Raw genomic sequence first — 24,581 nt, 5'->3', positions numbered from 1 at the left:
CAGCGGCCACCGCGCCGGACCGCCGGGCGTCCTCCGCACCATGACTAAACAAGGTCAGGGCGCGCCACGCGGCTCGACGCGCCGCCGGTGCCCCGAATAGACAGCCGGCGGGCCACCAGCTGGCGCGGGCACCGGTAAACCGTGCCGCGCGCGCCGCCCGCACCTAACGGCGAGGCGACGCACGCAGATGGTGGTGTGATCGGCCGCGCCACGGCCGCCACAGCCGGCCCGGCAGTGGCCGCCCACCGACAGCGGCGTGTCGGCCGGGCCACGACCGCCGCAGGCATTGGCCGCTCGCCGACAGCGGCGCGTCGGCAGCGCCACGACCGCCGCAGCCGGCCCGACAGTGGCCACCCGCCGACAGCGGCGTGTCGGCCGGGCCACGGCCGCCACAGCCGGCCCGACAGTGGCCGCCCGCCGACAGCGGTATGTCGGCCGGGCCGAGCGACGCCGGTACGGCGGGCCGGCTCTCGGACGAGGCGGAGGAAAGGTCAGCCTGGAGACGGTCCGGTGAGACAGCTCAGCCCAGAGACGGTTTGGTGAGAGACTGGTCAGCCTGGAGACGGCCTGGTGAGACAGCTCAGCCCGGAGATAGCCTGGTGCAAGACTAGTCAGCCGGGGGACATCCTCGTGACAGTCCGTGCCGGGGCAACCGCCGGGTGTGGCGCAGGGCAGCCTGGACAGGAGTCGGCCGAGCCTCGCTCACGCCACGGACAGGCACGAGACATTCCGGCCACAGACGGCCCGGCGAGAGGTCGGCCGTCAACGACGACGCGGCCCAGACCTTGCCGGACTACCATGAGGAAGACTCCGCGCACAGGCAAGCCTGGCGACACTCCTGCTCAAGAGGACCAGCCCGGCGACAGCCGCCGAGCGAGGCCCGGGCCGGCCGCAGCCAGTCCGACATGAGCCGCCGCCACGGCTGTCAGAGACGGTCCCGCGCGGCCGCCGCTGTCAGCCGCGCGGCTGACCGCGCCTGATCGCCCCGGCTCGGAGTGGCCGGCGTCAATTACGCTCACGTCATGTACGGGCGATGATCGGACCGCGGACGGACGTGTGCTGACATATCGCAGGCCCGCAGGCTGCGACGCGCCGGCCGGCCAGCGGCACTGTCGCTTGCCCCCAGGCTATAATTCACTCGATCGCGGTATATGAGGGCGCGAGTCAAGCCGCTCCACACAAGCTATTTAACACGCACCCTGGTGGTCGGCCGAATACCTTCGCTCGGGTGGGGAAGGGTCAACTTGGCCCTTTGAGATCTTGAATACTAAGATAGCTAGAGACAGCGATAGAAGGAGAAAAGATTGGCCTGTATGTCAATTCAGTTATGTCCAAATTTGAGGCTCCTTGGTCTTGACCCTGGCGTCAAATAAGCTTAAACAAGGTCAAACTCCAGATTGGTGTCCAAAGTGCCCCCAGATCTCCTCATGCCACCACCATGAACCGATGGCAATGGTGATCATTTAAGGTCAGTGAAGTTGTTTGAAATTTAGAAGATCAAGGTGGCCACCTTGACCTACGGAAAACAACGAGATCGCTCCCATTTTGCCATTTAACTACGCGTCCGGGATTACGCTACGTTCCTAAAACAAAATGCCGACATCGGTAATTCAAAGCCAGTAACCTACCCTGACCTTTAAACAAATCATGAAGCATGTCTGTTGCCGTTCCTGTCATCAACGAATCATGTAGGATCGCCAGAAACCACCCCATAAAGCAGACTCTTCGAGTAAAAAACGGATTAGTTTTGACCTCGGTATGACCTTCGTACTTGACCCTAGGTCAATAAAACTTGATCTAATGGTTACTCCACGAGGGGTAAGGCTACTACTACTGTCTCATGTATTAGCATCACGTTTCTCGCAAATGCACTTAGCAACAACGAAGCCGTACAAGATATGTGAGGTTTCGTCTGACACTCCGTCGCCGCATCAGATTGAACGATTTCTTACAAATCGCCTTCGCTGAGAGCCATGGTCTGGCTTTGACTTGCCACAAGCCAGCGATCGAGATACATTTTACTTCTACACCAAAATATCCTCTATTCGATCGCCTACAGCTATGCAAAATTTGGTGCGGCTACGCCGCACCGTTCGGAAATATTCTGGAAAATACTTTAGGGGTCAAGCTGACCCCCAACCCAAGCGTGTTAAACATGGTGGCTCTCTACGATCTGAGCTCGGGAACAACCCACACCAAATCAAGTACAAAACACGTCAAAAAATGCGCTGCGGACGTCTCAGCCAGTACGCAAAACAGTCAGCGAGTAGACTGTGGAGCTGCGAGACTACGCGTCGACGCACGCACCCGCCAAGGTCCTCAGCGTCGGAGTGCCGCCACACCGTCCGCTGCACCGGCCAGCGCAGCTCCGGTTCGCCACAGCAGCCGGCAGCCGATGCGATCAAGGCCGCGACGCCGGCAGCGCGGGCACGTAGCACACGTACGGCGCCGGCGCCGGCACGTGCCGCTGCAGTGGCCCGGCCGGAGCGGCGGGGCGGCCCCCGGCCCTCCCAGCCGCTGCATGGCCCGGTCAAGCGGCGGGGCGGCCCCCGGCCCTCCCAGCCGCTGCAGTGGCCCGGCCACAGCGGCCGGGCGGCCCCCGGCCCTCCCAGCCGCTGCAGGGCCCGGCCGGAGCGGCGGGCGGCCCCCGGCCCTCCCAGCCGCTGCAGTGGCCCGGCCGGAGCGGCGGGGCGGCCCCCGGCCCTCCCAGCCGCTGCAGTGGCCCGGCCACAGCGGCGGGGCGGCCCCGGCCCTCCCAGCCGCTGTAGTGGCCCGGCCAGAGCGGCGGGGCGGCCCCCGGCCCTCCCAGCCGCTGCAGAAGTCCGGCCACTCTGTACGGACCCGCGGTCCGTACAGAGTGGCGGCGGCCCCCGGCCCTCCCAGCCACTGCGTGGCCCGGCCAGAGCGGCGGGGCGGCCCCCGGCCCTCCCAGCCGCTGCAGAAGTCCGGCCACTCTGTACGGACCCGCGGTCCGTACAGAGTGGCCGGGCGGCCCCCGGCCCTCCCAGCCACTGCAGTGGCCCGGCCAGAGCGGCCGGGCGGCCCCCGGCCCTCCCAGCCGCTGCAGCGGCCCGGCCAGAGCGACGGGGCGGCTCACGAACATAATCATTACGAACGTTTGCGATGGCATGTGTGATCATGTGTGATGTGATCATTTGCGCTGACGAATGTCTGCATCGACGTTTGCCAATGCCTGCATCGAAAACATCCGCGCTTAGGAGCAACTGCAGGCGAACATTCACGCACTGACACCCGTTTTATGAACACCCGCCGTACAAACATCGCGCCCTGGCCGGGCGTACGCGGCAAGTCAGGGCACCGCAGCTACGGCGGATGTTCATAAAGCAGATGTCAGTGCGCGAATGTTCGCTCGCAGTTGTTCTCAGTCGCAGATGTTCTTGATGCAGACATTTGTAGACGTCGATGCAGACATTCGTCAGCGCAAATATTCACATTGCACCTGCCATCGCACACATTCGTAATGATTATGTTCGTAATCGCCATGAACGAACGGGCAAATTTTGCACCTATGGAAGATGTTCGAATGTTATGACGCTCGCGTCGCAAATGTTCACAGACCAGGTGTTCGTATGCGAAATTGAGGTAGACGATGCAGCCGCTCAAAGCTTAAGTCCAGATTCCACCCGTAGATGCACACTTGGCGTGACCTGCGGCCCGTCCAGATTTCGCCACTCAGGTGCCGCAGGCCACCGGGGGCGGGTGGTCACTCCCAACTGCATCAAGGATGGGTGGTCACCCCCCAACTGCACCAAGGTCGGGTGGTTACTCTCCAACTGCATCAAGGACGGGAAGTCACTTCCAACCGCACCAAGGACGGGTGGTCACTCCCCAACTGCATCAAGGACGGGTAGTCACTCCCAACGGCCCCACTGATGTCACTATCACTGACTCCCGCCCCGCTCACTGATGTCAAAGACTCCTCGATACGGCCGGCCGCCGCTGGCGTGTGCTGCACGTGGACGGCCGCTCACCCCCACTGCCGCCCTCCTGATGTGTTCAGCGTTCAGACACGCCTGCCCGAGCGGTCGCCGTCCGCCTGTGCAGAATGCGTCCACCAACGAAACTGGCGAGGCGGCACGGGCACTGGGGCGACCAGCACTGTCACCATATGCCACAGGCCAACGTCACCAGAGGCCACCAGAGCAGCCCCGAACCGCGCTCGTCACTGACTCCTGCCGTCCACACCAGGCCGACCTCCATCCAGGCCGCGCCGAGGCGGCTCCACTCACTGGAGGGGCGCGGCCAGGCCGCTGTACCCGCGAAGCGCTGGTACAGTGGTACGTCAGCCTACCGCCGCAACATCGGGGCGCGGTCGGGGGCACCGAGGACGCTTTCTGCCTGCCTCGACGGTGCTCGGACGTCCATCCTAATCCATTAGCGGCAGACGACGAATCATCCGGTAGGACAGGATAGAACACGACCCGGCGAGGTCGTCCCCCGTCACCGCAGGCCGTCCACCGGTCAACAGTTACTACCGGTTACCGGGCACCCAGTCAACAGTCACGACACCGCGTCCCCTGCTGGTCACCGTCAGGGACTGGAACGACCACAACCCGGCAAAAACACCACCGCCCCAGTGTCCGCCACCGAAGTGACTGGAGGACATAGACAAATCCGCTGGAATGTTACTCCAAGAAGAGGTCGTCGCTCTTGCGCTCCTGAAAACTCTAATGCAGATGGTTGTGGTAGACCAAAACAATCAGACATAAAAACCTCCGCGAAGTTCGGCTTGTTTACCGGCAACACCCACGAACATAACGTGTGTTGCTGAGTAGTATACGGTATCTGCTGGCGTAGATTAAGAGCAGAGCCATAGCTTAGCACGGTTTATCATGGCGAAACTGATCTCGGTGCTCACATGGCTCGAACTACGCGATAACTCGGCCCCAAACCTCTTACCCGAACGGAACTGAGGGATCACTCGCATGCTACCACCGTGACACGGCCGCCCGAGGCGCATGGCTCAATTTCACGTCGGGGAAATGCGACACCTATGGCGGAAATCGACCCCGCGCTGCAGCGCGCTCAGCTCGCCGGGACCGCCACCGGCTGGGAAGCGAGGCCGGCGCGCCAGCCACTCAACACGCCGAGAGGCAAAGGGCAAACAACCACAACCGCAAACAAGAAACAGCAGGTAGCAGTGTACTACTACTACTACAACACCACCTGCCCGCTGGGCTGTGGACTGCCCGCACACCGCAGCCCTTTCGCATGTCCTCCCCCCCCCCCCCCTATCCCACCCGCGCATCTCGAAAAAATCCCCCTCTGAACCGCCTGGACTGCCGAGGGCCGAGCTGGTGCCGGCCAGACTCCGGCGGAGCTGGACGGCAGGGCTGCGGCAGCCGGCCAGCTGTCGGATGCGTCGGCGGCGGCAGTTTTCTGAGTCGCGCTCACGCGCTAATGAGCACCTCCACTGGCGCCGTATCGGACTCGCGGTCGGTGTAATGGCGGGATACCCAGACGGCCGCGCGGACGCGGCACTGTGCCTGATGTTTAGGCTGATGTATCAGGCAAATAGAGTGGTAATCATACGCCACGACGCGTTACACATCTGGATGGGGCATGCCCGCGCTGTCGGCGAAATCACGGCTGCTGCCTGGCCGTGAGCTCTGCAGCATGGCGTGTAGCAGAGCGGCGCCAGAGCCGGAGAGCGGTCTCCACCTGTCTACCGAGGGGCGTCCCCAGCCGAGTGTGGAGTCTCGCAGAGCGGCGCCAGAGCCGGAGAGCGGGCTCCCACCTCTCTGCCGAGGGGCGTCCCCAGCCGAGCGTAGTGTCGCAGAGCGGCGCCAGAGCCGGAGAGCGGGCTTCTACCTGTCTACTGAGGGGCGTCCCCAGCCGGGCGCAAGGTCCGCCTGGCACAGACAGCTCGCATTCGTCTCCCACATCCGTCCCTCAGTGTCCGATAACCAAGCACGCCCGGAAGCACGGGCTTGTGCGGTTTGCTGACACGTACCAGTGGAAAACAAGCTGCGACTGATGACGACCAATACGGGCAGGGCAGCAGCCGAATGGGTCCCGCCCTGACGTCCCCGATTGCGGGGTCAAACCCGATGGCGACCAGGGCAAGGGGCCTGGGCCGCGACGTTGAAGGATCTCACGGGAGACCGCTTGCGGCAGCAATATACAGCACGACACCAAAGTGATGTACGCGCTTTGGCGGTAGAACAAACATGGGTACTTATCATGCGGCCTGGAATTGGTCTGTGGTGCTTTTGTATGTCGCGTGTGCTTAAGAAAAGCGACGCGCAAGACGATCTTATAGCGACTACGGATCTAAACATACATTGGCGTCGGGCTATTTACACGTCCTTCCCCCTGGTCAATGAGCGCAAGCTTGATGGTACTCCACCAAATGACGTCACACCACCACCCAGCCCCTGAAAGACCGCAGATCAATAGCGTCTGATGCCACTTCCCTCGCGCCTCGCGCCATGTTTTGCCAGCCGAGCGCCCGGCGGATCGTGTTGCCTCAGTCATCAATCTTCGGCGAGCATACAGCTCGGCACCAAAGGCCTGTCCCATTCCCCGGCATGTCCAAACACCATCATCCCAGATCGAGAACACACACCGCAGGTCAGCTGGGAAAGAACTGTGCAATCGTCCACAGCCGCTGGCGAGACGTCCAAGCCACAAATCAAATCCGTGAGCAAAAACAATCTTCTCTCCAAAGGGCCCGCCATAAAAACCTCCGATGAGCAGCGTTCGCCGCGCAAAACAAATCGTCCTTCCCACTGCCACGATCCAGCGAGATAAAAAAACATCCGTTTCTGATCCCAGCTCCCCAGCGACGTCCCACAAAGAGAACCGAATCGAATCGAATCAAATCTCAATCTCAATCTCCATCTCAGTCTCAACATCGAATGTGGTGACGGGGCGCGGCAATGGCCAACAGCCGAGGGGACCGATAGGGATTCCGCCCTCCCCGTTGTCCTCAGCCCGCAGCCCCCCCCCCCCCCCCCCCCCCCACCACCACCAATGAGGCCATCGGGAGGCACACCACACCATCCCCTAGATTGGCGCGCGATACGGTGGGAAAGCAACGACAAAAAAAAATGGGCCAGTCTCGCCATTGTTTCTGCATTCAGGCCAAGCATTTGGGGATGGCCGGGGGCACGGCCGTAACTTTCCGGAGCGCCATCGGCCCTCCGGGACCCGCGCCGGGCGCAGGACTAAAAAACATCCAGGCTGGGTTCAACGGGTCTCCTGACTTGAGCTCCCAATTCGGCACAGGCGCAAACAGTGGTGGAATTTTGCCCTTTCTCTGACTTTTTAAGCAAGAAAATCATTACATATTCTTCAATACCGTTGTTATTAAATCAAAACACTCTCAGATCACAGGTGATACTTTTGCCCTGCACCTTTTCCCCAGTGACAGCGGGGGATTATGATCAGCGAGCCAAACTGTTGCAGCATCCGCATAGCGCGTCTTAAGCAGCTTAACCCGAATCAATGCATCGCTTTTTAATGCCGTTGTACAAAAACGTACATGGAACTTCAACATGCTTGATTTTGGAGAGGGCGAACTGCACGATCAAGACTAAATTGTGACATTTGGGTAAACATCCTATCGGCTAGCAGGCTGTGACGTGTCACTTGCTGACATGCTATGTGCAATCAAGATGTCTATTTCCTGACAAAATCGGAGAACGGTCAACATTCCCTTTGGGAATTACCAACGGTAATTACCAACTAGATAGCAGGCATGAAGGCATGCTGATTAACTTGTCGAAGAGCCGGCTGAACGATGGGCCAAATTATTACTGAATGTCAATGAATGTGTCCGCAAAGAAGAGGGCTCATAACCCAGACATTGTTTACCCCTTGCTCCCAGACACTGTTTACCCTGCCTATCACCTTGTACGGCACACAGGCCAGCAACCATCGAGATAGTACAGAGACATGGTTAGTTCTGGTACTTTGTTCCGTGGTGGGGAATAATGAGCCAACAAGCAAAATGCCCAAGGCAGTCCAAGCGCTCCTAAGCCCAAAATGATCCAACAACAGTTTATTATCTAATTATTTCCTGGTTTTGCGCCCTTCAATCAGCGTTTTGTTGTGCCCTTCAATCAGTGTGGAGAAAACAGATTACCTAGAATTAAACCAAAGTTTTTGGAAATGCCAAATATTATCTTTCAACACTTAACGACTGGCCACATAACTTACACCTATATAAACATTACTTCAAAAATGTAAATTTTGACCAATTTCGTCCACATTACTACGAAATATGTACTCTTCAATCAAAGGCCCAAAACCGAAAATCCAATACTGGTGCGGCTTCTCCTGATATTCACGGACCGCCTTCTCGCAACTCCCAACCCACTCCTTCCTCTTCCACTGCTCATGGGCCGTTCCTCCCGTATCCCCCAATCCACTCCTTCCTCTTCTATTCCTCACGAACCGTCCCCCTCGCAACTCCCAACCCACTCCTTCCTCTCCAACGTTCGCGGGTCGTCCCTCCCGCAACTCCCAGTCCAGTCCTTCTCCAAGCAAATCAAGTGAACTGCCGTTTCGTCTCGCCGACAGCGCGCGTCTCTGGCGGTCGTTTAATTCCGAGGCCGGTCGTCGGTCGCCCAGACAATCGGACCGGCACGGTCGCGTCGACGCCGACGGCAGCGGCCGACGCCGCCGACGAACCTAAAGATGGCGCTCGTCCCGCACCGTGCCGTCGAACGCCTGACGGACGCGCCCCACCGAGTTTACGACACGGTCAAAGTGCATAGTTCGTCTCGGGTGTCGACCAGCGAGCTGGACTGGAGGCTTGAGAGACTCCGTGAAGGAAGATCGCACTAAAGATATTCTGAGCTGAAGGGTTTTGATGGTCAAAAGTGCACAGAGCTTTTATGATGATTTGAGGCTTTCTCTGTCATGAAAAGAAATGACCTGCGAGAATTAAGGCTATCATTCCCGTCGCGACATTTTACAACAGCAGTTTGTACCACCGCATGTCTTCGAGATGATTTTATGTGCCCTCTAAAGGCTACCGTGCACAGGCTATCCCGCTGGTTCAGTTGGTCGCAGCGAAAGCCATTCTTATGCAATTTGGGCTAACGACGACTTGCTTCATTTCGGCAGGAGTACAAAAGCGATTTGGTCGCTGGGAGATTTATGAATGGAATTAATGGGTGCTGTTAAAACCCACACAGAGAGGGCGCAGTGGTTTTGTTCCGTGCATGTATCACGCATTACGTGTTCATGCTTTATTTCAACTTCACGGATATCTGGAAACACTAAAATCAGGTAAATCCGAACACATGCCAAGATGCAAGCCGACTTCAAAGATGGCGGACATTTCGGTACTCTCCCAACTTTAAGGGCGTTGCAACGGAAAAAGCCCGTGCGCACGTTCGAGATTTTCTCACTCAAGCAGCGGCTTAATTTGTGACAAGTAAAGTGAGATTCACAACGCCAACGTTGCTTCGTCGCCTATTAACTATTAAACCTGACCCAGCGTTTGACGTGACATCAAATGATGGGTAACATTTCTTATGTGGTTATGAGGAATGTTCTCACGCGTTGGCCGCCGCCGGCCTCTGGAAACTCGCTCGCTGAAAATCCGCCAAACGCTCGCTGCGCTGAAAACCCACTGTGCCGCCCAACTCCTTAATCGACACAATTGGCTAAGTGTCGCCGATTGGTATTGATCGTGAATGGCGGCCGAAAAGGTGAAACCGTTGCTCGAAGTTGGAGCCGCGTGGGTTCGGCCGAGACTCGGCTCTTGAATCAGGACTGCCCGGTACGATCACGACTCGTTACGATAATCACGACTTCCCATGTCAAAAGGCCGCCTCAAAAATTGATACTTAGTCTCAGTTCACAGCAGGTGGCCGCCGGTCGTGTCCGGAAGAAGCGTCACCGTTGAAACATGCGAGCGCGCGCCTGCAGCCCGACTTATGCTGGCTGCACGGGGTATTTCATCATTAATAAGCCGGTCTCACCCTTTCGAGCTTGCCGGTCTCAAACCTATGAGCCTATCGGTTTGGCCCCCTGAAGCAAGCCGTTTTCATTCTTTGAACCTGCCTATTTCATCCTTTAAATCACCTGTTCACATCCTTTAAACGAGCCAATTTCGTCGTTTGTAATGGAGCGTCGGTCGAGGTGGCCGTCGCCGTTGTATTCTTTCCTGTGCGTGTGAGCCCGGTGGGTGAGGAGCGGATGCTTGGGTGTATTAGAGCAAGCCCTGTGCACAACGCCTTCATTCTAGATGATGTGGTACACATGGGTTTATTTTACTAGGCGGTTCCTGTATGCTGGTTTTGCTACGCGGTCACGTGCTGGCCGGCGGTCCGTCTTTGATTGCCAACCTTAGTGGGCGGCCTCTGCGCGTTTAATTCCACAAATCCATTTAGTTAAGACGCGCACGTGGTGTAGTCGGTGTTGCCTACGCCTATAGAATTTAGCTAAGCCGTAGTATCACCGCTGAAAGGAGCTCTGACAGCATAAGTCCATAAAAACCTGTTTGAGTAAATCAGTACTGCGTGTCACTGTTGCACCAGTCCGGAAATAGCAGCTTCGGCCATGCGTCAGTAGTGTGTAACGTGGCGTACACGCCTTTGAGTCGATCAATTTCGCGTGTTGGCTCGCGGAACTCGTGGCGCATGTGTTTAGTAAAGGAGCCTTACGTTAGGTCCGTTACATCAGCCACGGTATTGACCAATCTACGTTATGGTTTTATTGAGAGACTCAGTCCGTCTCGAAGTCACTGAAAGCGGTGGATATTGTGTTACCTGTTCCGATACGCGTTCTGAATCGCTTCACCACTGTCGACCATTGACCTCTTTCGCTTTCTTTTCTTTCACTATTCGCATACAGATTCATCATGCGGTAGAACCGATTGGGTAGCCAGATGGCCAGCGAGCGTTGGAGGCCCTCATGCAGATGCGCTACCTATCTTTTAATACATATGGCTATATACCCTGTTTGGTAAGTAACTAGAAAACATTTACGGAGAGAACTCGAGAATAACACGACACTTTTCGCAGGGATGGCGAAAACAGACAACTCCTAATCCAGTATTTCAGGCTAAATAACATCGTTCCCATGCCAGATTAATGCGGGCACTTTGATTGTGTCAATCAGTGTTACTCGTTTTAATGTTAAGCCTTCTGTGTACGCAGCTGACTACCTTGCACCCTGCACACCGATAACCAATCAAACGTCTATCCTGGCATACGCGCAGCTTTGGGGATCACACGGTTCCGGTGCCCGACAGCAGCATGCTCGTAAAACCTCAGCTAGCGTATCATAAAACCGCCCTTCAACACGCCTTTCCCTACAAAGCTCCCATCTCTCCCTTTACTCACAACAAGCGGCCGGCCTGGGGCGCTGCGCCGCTGGCGCCGGTGGCGCCGCCGGCGGCCGCGACGGCCGACTAGACAGAGCAGTCGCGTGCCGCGAGGCGCCCGCGCCCGCCGCCTCCGTCACCACTCTGCCGGCGGCCGCGGGCCGCAACTCGATACGCCCTCGGGTGCCGTCAGTGGCGTCCCCGGGCGGTGACGCGGCCGCCGGCGGCTGGCCGGCCCGGCGGACGACGCGTGACAACATAATAACGCCGCCCCCGTCGGCGCCCGTCGTCACCGCGGTCCCCGGCGGCCGCCAGCGCAGAGCGATGAGGGCGGGGAGGGGCTGAGGCAGAGCGACCAGGGGCAAATCAAGTCGGAAGGAATGGGGCGTCAAATCAGTTCCGCAACGAGAAAAGAAATTGGGCACGAGGCAATTCCGCCACCCTTCCTCTCATCCCTCTCAGGAGATTTTTTATCTGAGTCGCACCATGTGCGAAACAAAGAAACACAGGCTTATCGTCGCAGCAAGGGCAGACGATACGAGATTCAGTACTGTACGATAACAGCACGTTGATTTGGAGACAAGGGCGCTGATCAAACAACGTAACTCAGCTGACGATTACCCAGCAAATCTGTCAGCCGCTCTCATCCTGCCCACAGCGCGGCCACCACACGCCGTGCTGTGGTCAGGGAAGCTGCAGCCGAACGCTTCTCCGCTGCAGCCGCCCGGCTCGGGGCTCGGTGGCACGCCGTCGCCGGCGCCGACGACTCCGTCCGACCGCGCCGTCAAATCGCAGGCCAAATCGGCGCCTTGTTTAGCCGGCTGCCGCGCCATTACCGCGCCGGCAGTGAGCGGCGCCATTTGAACCGGCGCCGCCCGCCCAGCAGGGCGTTCACGGCACCGAACGTAAACAGGCGCCGGTCGATACGGGCCCGGCGCGGCCCGGCCGACTCCCGTGATGGAGTCGGGGATCACTGCCCGGCGTCTCCAGTAATGGAGGCGGGACTCACTGCCCGGCGTCTCTCGTGATAGAGTCGGGACTCACTGCCCGGCGTCTCTCGTGAAGTCGAGCCTTACTGTCCGGTGTATCCTGTGGCGGGGTCGGGACTCACTGCCCGGCGTGCGTCTCCCGTGATAAAGTCGGGACTCACTGCGCGGCGTCTCTCGTGATAGAGTCGGGACTCACTGCCCGGCGTCTCCCGTGATGGAGTCGGGACTCACTGCTCGGTGTCTCACGTGATGGAGATGAGACTCGCGTTCAGCCGTCTCGTGTTGGAATCGATACTCCAGGCCGTGATGGAGATTGGACTCACGGCCGCAGGGTCTCGTCATTGGGGCCAGCATTCATGAGGCGCGTCTCGTGACGGATCTGGCCTGCGTCTCGTGAAGGAGTCAGGCTTCAACATAAACCGAATCGTGATGGAATCGGCACTCACGACCGGCGTCCTGTGACAGCCCCGTGATTCGTGTCAAGCCGTGTCATGCTAGGACCGGGACTCCTGAACAGCAGTCTGGTGGCGGGTCGGGACCAACTGAACGAGTCTGGACGAGCGGGGCCGGCCGCCTTGTGAAGACGGCTGGCGGCCGGTCGCTTTACGACGCGGATAGAAGTACCGGGCAGAGGTCTCGTCAACGAGCGCGGAGCCCCAGACACAGACCGGGCGATTTCGACTGAGACTTCCTAAAGTCGAGTATCACGAAAGGTCACTTGTGGCGAAGCACGCTTCGTGCTCAGTTTTCCCTCGTTGCTGAGATTCGCAGGTTGAACTTTGCGATCGGGGGGGAGGGGGGACTCAGAAGTGAACGCGTCGTGGCGGACTCGCGAATCACAGCCCAACCTACGCCCGATTCAAGACGAATCGATCAATTATGCATGAATCGCGTCGTGCTTTCATCAGTCGTAAGTAAATAATTATTTCGCACAAATGAAGTGTGAATCATTAATTTAATCATGGAATCTCGTAGAGTTAGCCTGAATTGATCAAGGTCAACGTGAAAATGAAATGAGTCAATTCAAGATAATTTTTGTCGATTAGATTCACAACAGCCCACCCATGATCCGACATAGATGTTAACACGACCTTAACCTATCAAGTCGGCTTCAAATGTGGATGTTTTGTAAAGTAGCAATGGTAATTTAGATAAATGACCAAGAAGAGTAATGTGTTGGCTCTTGTCTAAGTGAATTACGGGCTATTACTAATCAATTAAAGACAAACTTTATGAGACCACTTAAGGCATGACTCAGTGAGACATGACACAATCAGAGCAGATGCGGCTGATTCAGACACCGAGTTTGACATATTCAAACCTTTATTACTTTGTATTGAAATGAAGCATGCACACGATCAATCCGCTGAATTTTTACCAGCCTGCAGTCAACCAACATCTAGCCGATATCATTGAGCATTGGCTGTGAATAAATGACTTATCAATTAGAACACAATGAAATCAGTATACAAACATTGAACGTGGGGTGGATCAGTGCTGAATCAGTTCACACACCGTAGGTTGATAAGATGACTCAGAAATAAAGCATTAAACTGGGGCGCGAGTCGATAAGAAATCGATCCACAAAACACAAAACCATGACTTGAATCAGATCTAAATCGTTCAGCAAAGACCATGAATCATTTTTCAGAGTTAAGCCATTTCTTTACACGCACCACCCAAGGTCTGATGCTGAGCTTCCGCAAGCGTGCAAACATCGTCCCCTCCCTCCCCCGGTTCATACCCCCACGCCCTTTTGGCTGCGGGCGTCGACACGGAGCACGGCCGGCAGCAGGGCTACGGCGTGTTCGTGGCGAGGCGGCGTGCTCGCGCGCTCCCAGCGTGTACTCCCCAGCACTCTTCTCGCGCTCGCAGCACTGAACACTGAACAAGCCGCCGGGAACACCCCGGGAGCAATCTCGTCGCCTGAGGAAGCCCTGCCGGCGCCCCGCTCCGATCATGCATAAGCAATTAACAGACAGATGCGCCGCCCGCTCCCGTCACGCGCTACACTTGAACCATGCATAAGTAATTCGGGATGCATTCTGCGGGCGGCGGGCGCTGCGTGCAGCGCGCTCCGGCCGCTCTGGCGGCGGGAGCGCGCGCTCGCTGGCGCGCCCGGGCCGGCCCCGCCGGAAGAGGCGCGCCCGGCTCGCGCCACATCTTCGACCCCCGGCTAAAAAGCGGCGCGCGCCGCGTCGCCGCGCAACTAATTTTCCGCCGACTTAGCCGGCTAGTTGGGTTGAGTTTATACACTTCTGGGGCGTATTGATCGGCGCCGGGCCGGCCCGGTCAGAGGCGCCGGGAGGGGACGGCGGCCCGCGCCGGCCCCGCCGCCCGATAAGCGACGCCTCGCCGGAAATCGCCGCGGATAACGGCGGAGCCGGCGATCAGCCGGACCGGGCTTGCCGACGCGCCGACAGCCCGCGCCGAGCCCAGCTCAGCGCGAGGCGCCGATTGCCGCCGCACGCAGACTGATCCGCTCCGATCCGCTCCTCCCGCGGTGGGCGGCTTCGACGCACGACGGCTATCCCCGCCCCTCCCACTCGGCCGCCCGGCGCCGCTCGGCCGCGGGGCTTCGGAAGTCGTACCGAAGCCGGCGCCCGCCGACCTTGCCGTGCGCCGGCGGCCCATCCCGAGTCAAGGCCGGTCGGCCGCGGCAATCAGCTCGGCCGGCCCTCCTCGCGAGCCGGCTCAGACGCCAGTCGGCCATTACAACGGCGGCCCAGCGACGGCGCACCACTGACCACTGACGGCTAGGCATTCATCTCGTGCAAACGAACGCATGCAAACGAGGGCAGCGGCGGGATGCGGCGACGGCGCGCAGGCCAAAATAAAAACAAGCTGAACCCACTTCGACCTAGACAAGGACGCTTACAGCGCGCGGGCGAGCGACCTGGCGCCAAAAATAAGGCGCGTCGCCGGGCGAGAAAAGCCCGGTAAGACGCGCGGCGTGCAACCAGCGCGGCGACGCCAGCCAGCGATATGAGGCGAGCGAGCCAGCAGACGGACGGACGGACGGACGGAGCGTCGGGTGAGACTTACACTGGCTGCTGTGCAGGAGCTCGCCGTCGCTGCAGCTGTGCGAGAGCATTGCGGCCGGCGACGGCGGCCAGCCGCGCTCCGGAAAGCCGCCGCGCACCGGGCTGTCGGCCAGGGCGGCCAGCGCGCCGTTCGCAGGTCACGGGTCACCGTGCGGCGCCGTGCCGATCTAGAGGGCAGGGCGAGCTGAGGCCGACTGGCCGGGCGGTGGTGCGCGGCCGCGACGGTGCGGGCGGCCCCACACTATCGGCCGCCACCGGATGGGCCGCTCAGAGCGCGCCGCCGGCCGCAGCGCAGCGATAGGGCGGCGGCGCGACACGGCCGCCGGCGGGGCCACACGCCGAGACACGACACATGGCACGGACGCGCGCACCGTGGGCGGCGGCACGGCACGGCGGGTCCGCGCCACGAGACCTCGGCCAACACAGATGTCAGACAGCGGGGAGACGTCACGACAGACAAGCGGACATGGCGTGACCACGGCACAGGACCAGGAGACGAGACAAGTCGCGGTACATGTCACGAAACCACAACCACGAGCAGTGCAGACACGCGACAGCAGGGCACCAGGGGATCTGCTGATAACCACACACAGACACACCGGCCCAGCACATCTGAAACGAGACCGCTCCGGTTGCATGCCATGGTGCGCCCCACCGAGCGAAAGGCTTCGGTCGACGGGTTCCGAGAAGCCTCGTTTTCAAAACAAGGGCCTTCGTAAATCGAAGGATTGCCCAGAAAAGACGGCAGATAAACGGAGTTTGCTTATGCTTAGAAATTCCGCTCCCCTCGGCATTATGTCCCGAGAGGCCCCTCGAAGAGTGCCTCAGGCGGCGGTGGCGTAGATGTCCCGGGCCTTTCAGAGCTCATCTAGGGGTGGACTGTTTGCCTTTCCTAAACTTTCGCTGCAGTTCCTGTTCCTGAAGAGTCGCGTATAGTTGTTTGCTTACAGTTTGCACACTGTACAAGCAGAGCAACACCCGCTTGTAGAAGTAAGAGGGAGGCATCTTATTAAGTTGAAGATTACCCTGTGTAATTCCACCTGCTCATAAAACGGCAAACACTTCAGGTTTACGAGGAATCTACTTTGGTAAACAACACGCCTCCGGGCGAGCTTACCAGTGTCACGTCGTGAGTTTTCGCGCATCACTGCCGGGCAAACTGACGGCAAATCGTGTCTGACGTTTCTGAAGGATCAACATTACGATTACGGGTCAGATACTGCAGGTCAGTTACGTAACAACGCCTATCGGTCTATCAAGTCGAGTCGCGAATTTTCGTAACGATGCGCGCTGTGGCCTTAATACTAAGCATAAACTACACGCAGGCAACGGATACTTAAACAACTGGACCCACCCTAAAATCAGTCCTGGCTGAGTTTTTTTGTTTAAGTTGTAACAATGCTGTCAAGCTTTGGCCCTGGCACGGGTCCAATAGAAGCCGAGCCATATTGGTACTTCATGGTCGACAAGTCTTAGTTTGTAGGTTACATTCGAGGACATGTGCGAAAGTGACAATGTTTCTGGTGTTTGGAACTTGTTTGTGTTAAAATCGTTTTTCAGAAGCATGGTGAGAATGCATAAAAATATTATTTTAATGAGTCCAAAATCAGTTCGGTTTTCTTTCTGCTAATTCTGTGCGAGGCACTGGAGATATTTGCTGCTAAAGCTGACAACAAAGCGGAACATTTACGCGACTCCCTGTGGCAGCGGCCTTGATAAAGCCGCACGAAGCCGCACTCCCATTCTGACCTGCACGACTCGCCTTCCCAAGCAGCGAGAAAACGTCATACTACGCAGATGCCGGCCGCCACGGCCCCATCGGCGGTGCCACCGAAGCCATAGAGCCGCACCGCACCTCGGCCGGCCCGACCGACCCGCGGCACTGCTCGGCCTGGCGAGCGGTGAGCACAACACCCAAAACAAACATCTTCCGGGCGGCCAATTCAGAAGGCATGCGACGGCTGTGCTATCGCATGCTTCGTCACGGAAATTAACGCAGCGATTTCTAGCGCCGAACGTGGCGAAGGACGGCACAACAGCAGGGCGGCAGCGTGACTCGAGGCCGCGCCCTGGCGCCCGGCGGCACGAGCAGCTGCAGACCCGAGAGTCGGAGCACGGGGAGCGCCGCCAGCGTGCCGTGCCGGCCACGTCGGGCAAGCTGCGATCTGATCGCGTGATTGGCGTGATGGGAGCTGTGTCGTACGGTTTGTAAGCGAAAGGGCGCGGCTCCATCCCCCCCCCTCCCCTCCCCTCCCCCCACGGATCCGCACTTCACCGCTTCGGTGCATGATTCGGGCGTCGACCGGCTCCTGGGCCTTGACGTGGAGGGGCGGATACCTCTGCCAAGCTGAGCACCAATGGAGGAAATCACTGTCGACAAGGGCTGGGGCCATAGTATGAACGAAAAGACAGTAAAATAAAGCGCAGAGCATGGAACGCGAGACGCATCACAGGCACATGTTTTCCGCGAGTGGCTTTGCATGCGTGGCTTTCGTGTGACTTTCCACACAGGCCGACCACATAACACACAACCATTCACTAGCACGTTCAGGGGTTTAGGGACGTGACATAACTGTTAGACAAAGACTTCTGAGCGCCCCACAGAGACACAGTTTCCACATTCAATGTTCAGTTACTCCACCATATCGGAGCACAGGAAATCCAGACAGCACAATAGCAGGAATGGCAAACACACACACGCATACACACAGTCGGCGCTTCACGAATATCCGAGAACAAAGACCGATCTCGGCTGGACAACACCCATTCAGGACCAGGGAGCAATCATCCCTAATAAAATGCGATCCAATTAACGACACAAAACACGCCTGATGTGTGATATTTGCATGCTAGCACACAAAAGACTGCGCCAGGTCAGAGAGGATGAGCTGAACGACTGCGGGCACAGCGCGTTCCGACGCGCTCCAGCCCCAGCGCAATCACACGGCCGCCGCCGGCCGCCACACAAAGGCGCACAGGACCGCTGCCATGACGGCACGCTTCCCCACACGCCACCGCCCCCGAACGAGAGCTCCGCGCGCGGCCGCCCCCCCCCCCCCCTTCCCCCCCGCGGCCGGCCGCGGCGCGCACCGTCCCCGCCGCCCCGCGGTCGGCCGGCACGCACCAGCCAGCACCAGCTCTCTCTCGCGCGCGGTCCGTCGGCGCCGACGCGGGGCGCGGACACGATCGGCCGCCGGTCGGCAACTGGCGTCATCCGGCAGGCAGCGGCCGGCGCCGGCCGCCGGGCCGCGCGCAAATCGATCGCAGCGTCCAAACCGCGCGCCTCGGCGCGCCGCGGCCGCCCGGCCGGGATCGCTCTCCGGCGGCGGTGGCGGCGACGGCGGCATGGGGACGCTGCCGGCGCCGCAGACGGCGCGGCCGCGCGCTCTCCCGGCAGCGTCGGGCGCGACGCGGGCGAGTGGGAGCGAGTCCGAAGGCGGACGGGCGTCACGGCGTCACACTGGTCACGGACGATAGGGCCTGCTGGTGCGAGCTACCGGGGGACGCAGAAGCAGCTAGGCGGCGCGTCGCCACGAACGGGCGACCTCGCGTTCGGGCCCCGCCGAGAGTGGAGTCCTGGTTGACGGGACCAGGTCAGGCTCAGAAGCAGCCTGTCGACGGGGGCACACCCGGCTGGGAGCCGTCTGTCGGTCGGAACCAGGCGAGGGCAGGGAAGTCTTTCGACGGAACTGGGTCAGCGACGGAGCCACCTCCCGGGGGAGCGCGGAGTCGCTCACAGTCGCACCAAGCCGACTCAAGAGACGCCGCCCGTTCGGCCCCTAGTTCAGCAGGAGCCGTGAGCCCGCACGCGCCAGCAGAGAGGACACAACGCGATGGGAGCCGGCGGAAAAAACTTATTGATCCCCTCCCCCTTCCCCCAGTACAGGACTCACAGTCTTTATAATACCTGGTAATCAAACACGCAGCACGTGCGAAGCTGCATCTCTTCATGCAGCTGCATAGGTATTTACATCCGACCTATCTTGTGCAGATTGGTCTTTCAGGAGGTGCCGCCAAAAGTGACACCTTCATAGGTCGATGAAACGTGGCACTTGAACCGTGCCCCCACCGTGTCCGCACCGGGCCGTCCGCCCGCAATGGTCATCACCGGTGCCAGCGGTGGCGAATGGTTAAATAAGAGCCCACGATGGCCGGTTGTCACGCCTACTGTTGACGGTAGGTGGGCGACAGTATCGACAGTCGCCAGCGGGCACGCACGGGTGGTGTGTGTGCTGGACTCTGCTGCCTCAGGAGGCGACAGAGGCTGGGACCAGGCCTGAGGAGACGCCGGCTCAGCCAGGCAACGCAAGAGAAAAGGCGACCGATTATAACGCCGCGCGTCACAAGAACTCTCGCGAGGAGACCACGGTAAGCCCGCTCGGCGTTTTCCCACCGCAGTTTTGTTTGCCACGTGTCCATCACGCTCAAGCGCGCGGCAGGGCCCCAAAAGCATGCCACCTGACAACACGCACGGCGTAATCAATGATCTGAGCGCGTTACGCACCGCACGTGGCGTAAACGCCCCTTCAGCAGGCCAATATCTGGCCATTACGCGTCGGTGTTTACCTGCAGAACCCCACCGCCGCGCCGGCTCGCCGGCTCGCCGGCTCAGGGCGTCGGCACCAACGACCACAAAACAAGCAATCAGCCAGCCGACGGCTCTTTCGGGAAACGAACCAGACAGCAAGAGCTGGAGCGAGACAGGAGCGCACAACATTGCACAGTCCCACAATGGCCCGCTGACGTCATGTAAAAAAAACAGCACACTGTCTTATGAAAGAATGCTTAGAACAGCCGGGTGTGGAAATGCGACGAAGATCTCAGATCCTATGCGACGCTTGTTTTCGAGGCCATTGCAGTTCGCGTGTAACATGATTGTTAGAAAAAGATCGCCCAAGCGCTTGATTAACATCAACTTTAATACCATACGAACTATGAAAAACACGGATACGCTCATCCACAATCACGCAGGCCATGCACGTTTTGGCAACGTGTGCTTGAATGACAAAGTAAAACCGACCGAAAATGCATCAAATAACAAATAAATCAGGCAACCAAGGCACCTTACGCTGAGTAAGAACTCTTCTGAAATCATTCCGTCGTCATCCACTTTGCACATGCTGCGCGCAAATCTCAGCACCGCCCCGCGCCAATTGTTCAGGAGGGACGGCACGGAGGGGGAGACCTCTCAGCAGGGACAGGGCCAAGGAGGCCTATCCTCAGGCAGGAGGGTAAGGAGGACTATCAGGCAGGGAGGGTCCAAGGAGACTCTCAGCAGTGACGGGCCAAGGAGACCTCTCGGCAGGGACGGCAAGGAGACCTCTCAGCAGGGACAGGCCAAGGAGACCTCTCGGCAGGGACGGGCCATGGACTTCTCTCAGCGAGGACGGGCCACAGACTCCTCTCAGCGGGGACGACCAAGGAGACCTCACAGCGCGCTCTCGGTGATGACCTTATCGTTCGAGTGTGCGCTGTTCGGGCGATAGGTCCGCGAGCTGGTAGCGAGACCCGTCTGGCGTCCATCCCACGCCACCCGCACACACGAAGGCCGCATTGGAAGGATCCCACTCCTCGGGCTCTCCAGGGGATACCCGCCATTCCAACTGGCGGAAACGTAATGGACGTTTTTCAGCGCTGAAATACGCGCCCCAGGCCGGCACGGATAACGGGCGCGCCCAGGTGCAGCTGTCGTTTTCTATTCGGGCCGCGCATTGCTACAAATAGCGTTGACATAACTCAGCAGAAACTGCCTTTGAGCCGTTCTTCTACTTGTAGTGTCGTAAAACCTAAGACGTTGTCAGTACAGTGGTACGACCAACAGCGATCCGTCCCGGAAGGCCGCCGAGAGGGTCTCAGTTCCGAATCCCTGCCACCATCACGCACATGCGCAGCAGGCGGGGCTCAGGCGGGGCAGGCTGAGCGCACGCCGCGCGCAGGCTGAGCAGGCGGTGTTTCAGAGTGAGCAGGAGTGCCTACGACCGAGCACAAGAGGCACTCTGGCGGGAAGCAGGTGGTGCGAGAGCGCGGCGCTGAGCGGGGCGAGCCGCGCGGGACGGCGCTCGCGCTGCCAGACGGCGCGGCTGATCGGTGCCGGCGCGGCCTTCGACCCGGCACGCGGCGTGGGGAAGCGGACAGGCCGGCGGCGCGAGGGCAGGCTGCCAGCACGCGCGGCCCGCACACAACAGCCGCCCGCCGTGGGCGTTCCGCTGTCATTCGTCAGCCTGGCAGCTGGTAAATAGGCCCGGCCGCTGCAGACGGCCCGGCCGGCGGAGGAGGCGCCCACCGGCGGCTCTGCAGCGCGGACGGCCGGGAGCGGAGGGCGGGAGTCGACCAGAGCAGGTCAGCGCAGACGGCCGGGGTAGCGGAGGGCGGGAGTCGACCGAGCAGGTCAGCGCAGACGGTCGGGGAAGGGAGGGTGGGAGCCGACCGAGCGGGCCAGCGCAGACGCCGGGCAGCGGAGGGCGGGAGGCAGACCGAGCGGGTCAGCGCAGACGGGCCGGGGAGCGGAGGGCGGGGAGCCGACCGAGCGGGTCAAGCGCAGACGGCCGGGGAGCGGAGGGCGGGAGCCGACCGAGCGGAGTCAGCGCAGACGCGGCCGGGGGAGCGGAGGACGGGAGCCGACTGTGCTGTTTCACAGCGCAGGAGGCGCCACCCCCGCCGCCGGCCAGCTGAGCCCGGGGTCGGCTGGCCGGCGGCGTGCCAGGGTTGCCACTCACCGAGGCGAAGGACAGGTACGGGCGGACGGAGCATCTGCCCGGCGGTGGGACAGAGCACCCTTGGCGCCCCGTCCTGGGTTGGCCCCGGGTAATGCACCGGCCGGCCGGGGGGGCGGACAAAGGGCGACAGAGACAGATGGAGGAAATTCCAGGCGGGCAGCGGAGCGATGGTCAGTGGGGAAATGAAGCGCGATGTCCGCACCACACGCCATCCCAGACAATGCCGCCGGGGATGCCAGATGAGTCTCGACACATCCGGCCACATCTGCAGCACGCGTCAGCATCCAGACAGCAGACAACTTTTCGCTGAGTGCAGCGCTCTCCTCGTCAGCGACAGGAATAGGTCCCATCAGCGCACCCAATCACGACTTTATCAAATCATCGATTCATCTATTCATTCACCATCCGCGCCGCGAAGGCACCAGCCGTAAATCCCGCATCCGCTGGTGGCATTTCCTGGCCGGACCTGACTCAACAGTCCCACTGTCACCACTTGGCGTCCAGCTCGAGACGATCCGCCGTCAAGAGCCGTTCCCGACGCGCCGCGACCGCACCGTTGCTCCGCGTAACTGGCCCCCTGGCGTCAGCGCCGCCTGGGGTCCCATCAGCGGCCGGTACTGATCTCCGGCCGGTCTCATCGACCGGATCTCGGCCCGGCCGCCGCCCGCGGCACACCTCAGCGGCTCGGCCGCTGCCCACTGCACACCTCAGCGTGGTCCGGGTCCGACCCGGACGCCGCCGCACCCCGCCCTGCTGCGCCGGTCCGTCAGGTCGCGCCACCTGCCAGCGCCGCCCGCCGGAATGTGCCGCTCGAGGGACGCCTGTGCGCGATGCGCCGAGGAGCGGAATAGATGCATGTGCGCCAAAGACGGACACGGCACGGGGAACAACGCGATGCTTGGCAATGAACGTTTTTCTAAGTGGTTTTCATGAGCATTCCTGTCCCCGCTCCGCACAGGAGGCATTAGCCAATACTAATTGCAGCTGGACACAACCAGTCATCCTCTTGGCGCAGTTCGTGCCCGCCAGCTCTTACGCTGTCAGGAGCAACGAGCACATTGCGAGAACGAAGCACGAGACCAACCGGAAGGCCGAGACGAGACAACTTTAGAAAGTCGACCCCAACGACGTCAATGGATCCCCAGCGGATCATCGTCGCGACCACGGCGAGGGATTCATCCTGGCGACACAAGTGAATAGGATTACACAAGACAACTGTTGAAGTTGTACACTTGCAACCAAAGCACCTCCCATCCGGCAGCTGTTACCAGAGAGGCCGGCACATCCCAGGAAGTCAAATCACAGATCTTATGTACAAGCGCGAGAGGCTAGCTACTCTACAGACCTTTAGATAACGTAAAGCACTGAAGTACGGAGGCTATGCTGTATGAATGTCGGATCCACCACAGTCATCACACATCTATACTAGACCACGCTGTGATGCCGTGTTGACATTGTCGAGAATGACCACACCTGCTGCGCGTCATACAAGCCCTGACGAAAGCGCTATCTCCTTATGTCAGCACTGCGAACGGTCCACTGTGAGTGGCAAGATTGCTGAGTGTCTTGCAATACGGCTGTCCTGATTTCAGTGGTCTGCCTGACTGCATGCTCGAGGCACGAGCAGTCGCCTGCACGGTCCGCATTGGGAACGTAGCATATATATATATATATATATATATATATTATATATATATATAATATATATATATATATATATTATTATACGCCGATTGCGCAGCTCGCTGTCACAAACCTCAACTCTCAGAGAGCAGCTCGTGACAATATAGGACACCCTCGCTACATTACCAAGTAAACCGCATAAAAGGTTTGAAAAAACCGCATGCATTCATATGCAAAGTGGAAAGCTTTGCGGTTGGGTGATTTGTTTCTGGATTCCTTCCACGCAGTGTCGCGCAACTAATAGGCATGCTCTAAAATGCTGGGATGCCGCTGCAACACTGCATTCCCAAAATTAAGGGAACTGTTCCATTCCAACAAATCTGAGCCAACAGTGCCCACTTCTAACTAATACATTTGGACTATTCAAAAACAATGAAACCATATATTTCCGTGCCATGCCAATGTCACTTACTGCGCGCAACGTGCACAACCGGGGGCATAGCAAGCGCGTCCCGTGATGTGGTCCGTTGGTTTCCACGAATGAAGGTGCCACCACTTTCAAATCAGTCATTATTATAATTCCATCAATAATTGCTGAAAAATGTTGGCTCTGGTATTCAAAGCGAATCTCTGAACATTTCGAGTACCATCAAAGGTTCGAACCAAGAACGAATAACAAGCTGCATGGAAAGCATACTCAAGGCACAGATAAAGCATGAAGCATGAACGAGCTTTCACACGTCTCTGCCTCTACGTTCACGTAACGTGTTCACGTCTAATCAGCCCGGTCAAAAATGCTCTTGCGTGATGTAGGGACAAGCGTGGGAACGTGTGCCAGTGAGGCAACAAATCTTTACCGTCCCCGCCCTAAATCATTCCATCCGGCGAAGTTCGTGACCTTATA

General features: G+C 59.1%; 1 protein-coding gene across 1 annotated transcript in view; it reads left to right on the top strand.

The window, feature by feature from the left end:
- The first annotated feature begins 428 nt into the window (after positions 1-428).
- The window catches only part of LOC119106151 (protein PTHB1-like), a 30,260-nt gene continuing 6,107 nt past the window's right edge, over positions 429-24,581 (top strand). The window contains exon 1 of the mRNA XM_037229749.1: positions 429-490. Coding sequence (XP_037085644.1) covers positions 429-490 — 62 coding nt within the window. The remainder of the gene's footprint in view (positions 491-24,581) is intronic.

The sequence above is a fragment of the Pollicipes pollicipes genome, unplaced genomic scaffold (assembly GCF_011947565.3).
Source record: "Pollicipes pollicipes isolate AB1234 unplaced genomic scaffold, Ppol_2.1 Scaffold_6138;HRSCAF=7277_pilon_pilon_pilon, whole genome shotgun sequence".
Classification (NCBI taxonomy): Eukaryota; Metazoa; Arthropoda; class Thecostraca; order Pollicipedomorpha; family Pollicipedidae; genus Pollicipes; species Pollicipes pollicipes.
Note: the sequence above shows the minus strand (reverse complement) of the source record. Positions and strands in the feature narration are given on the sequence as shown.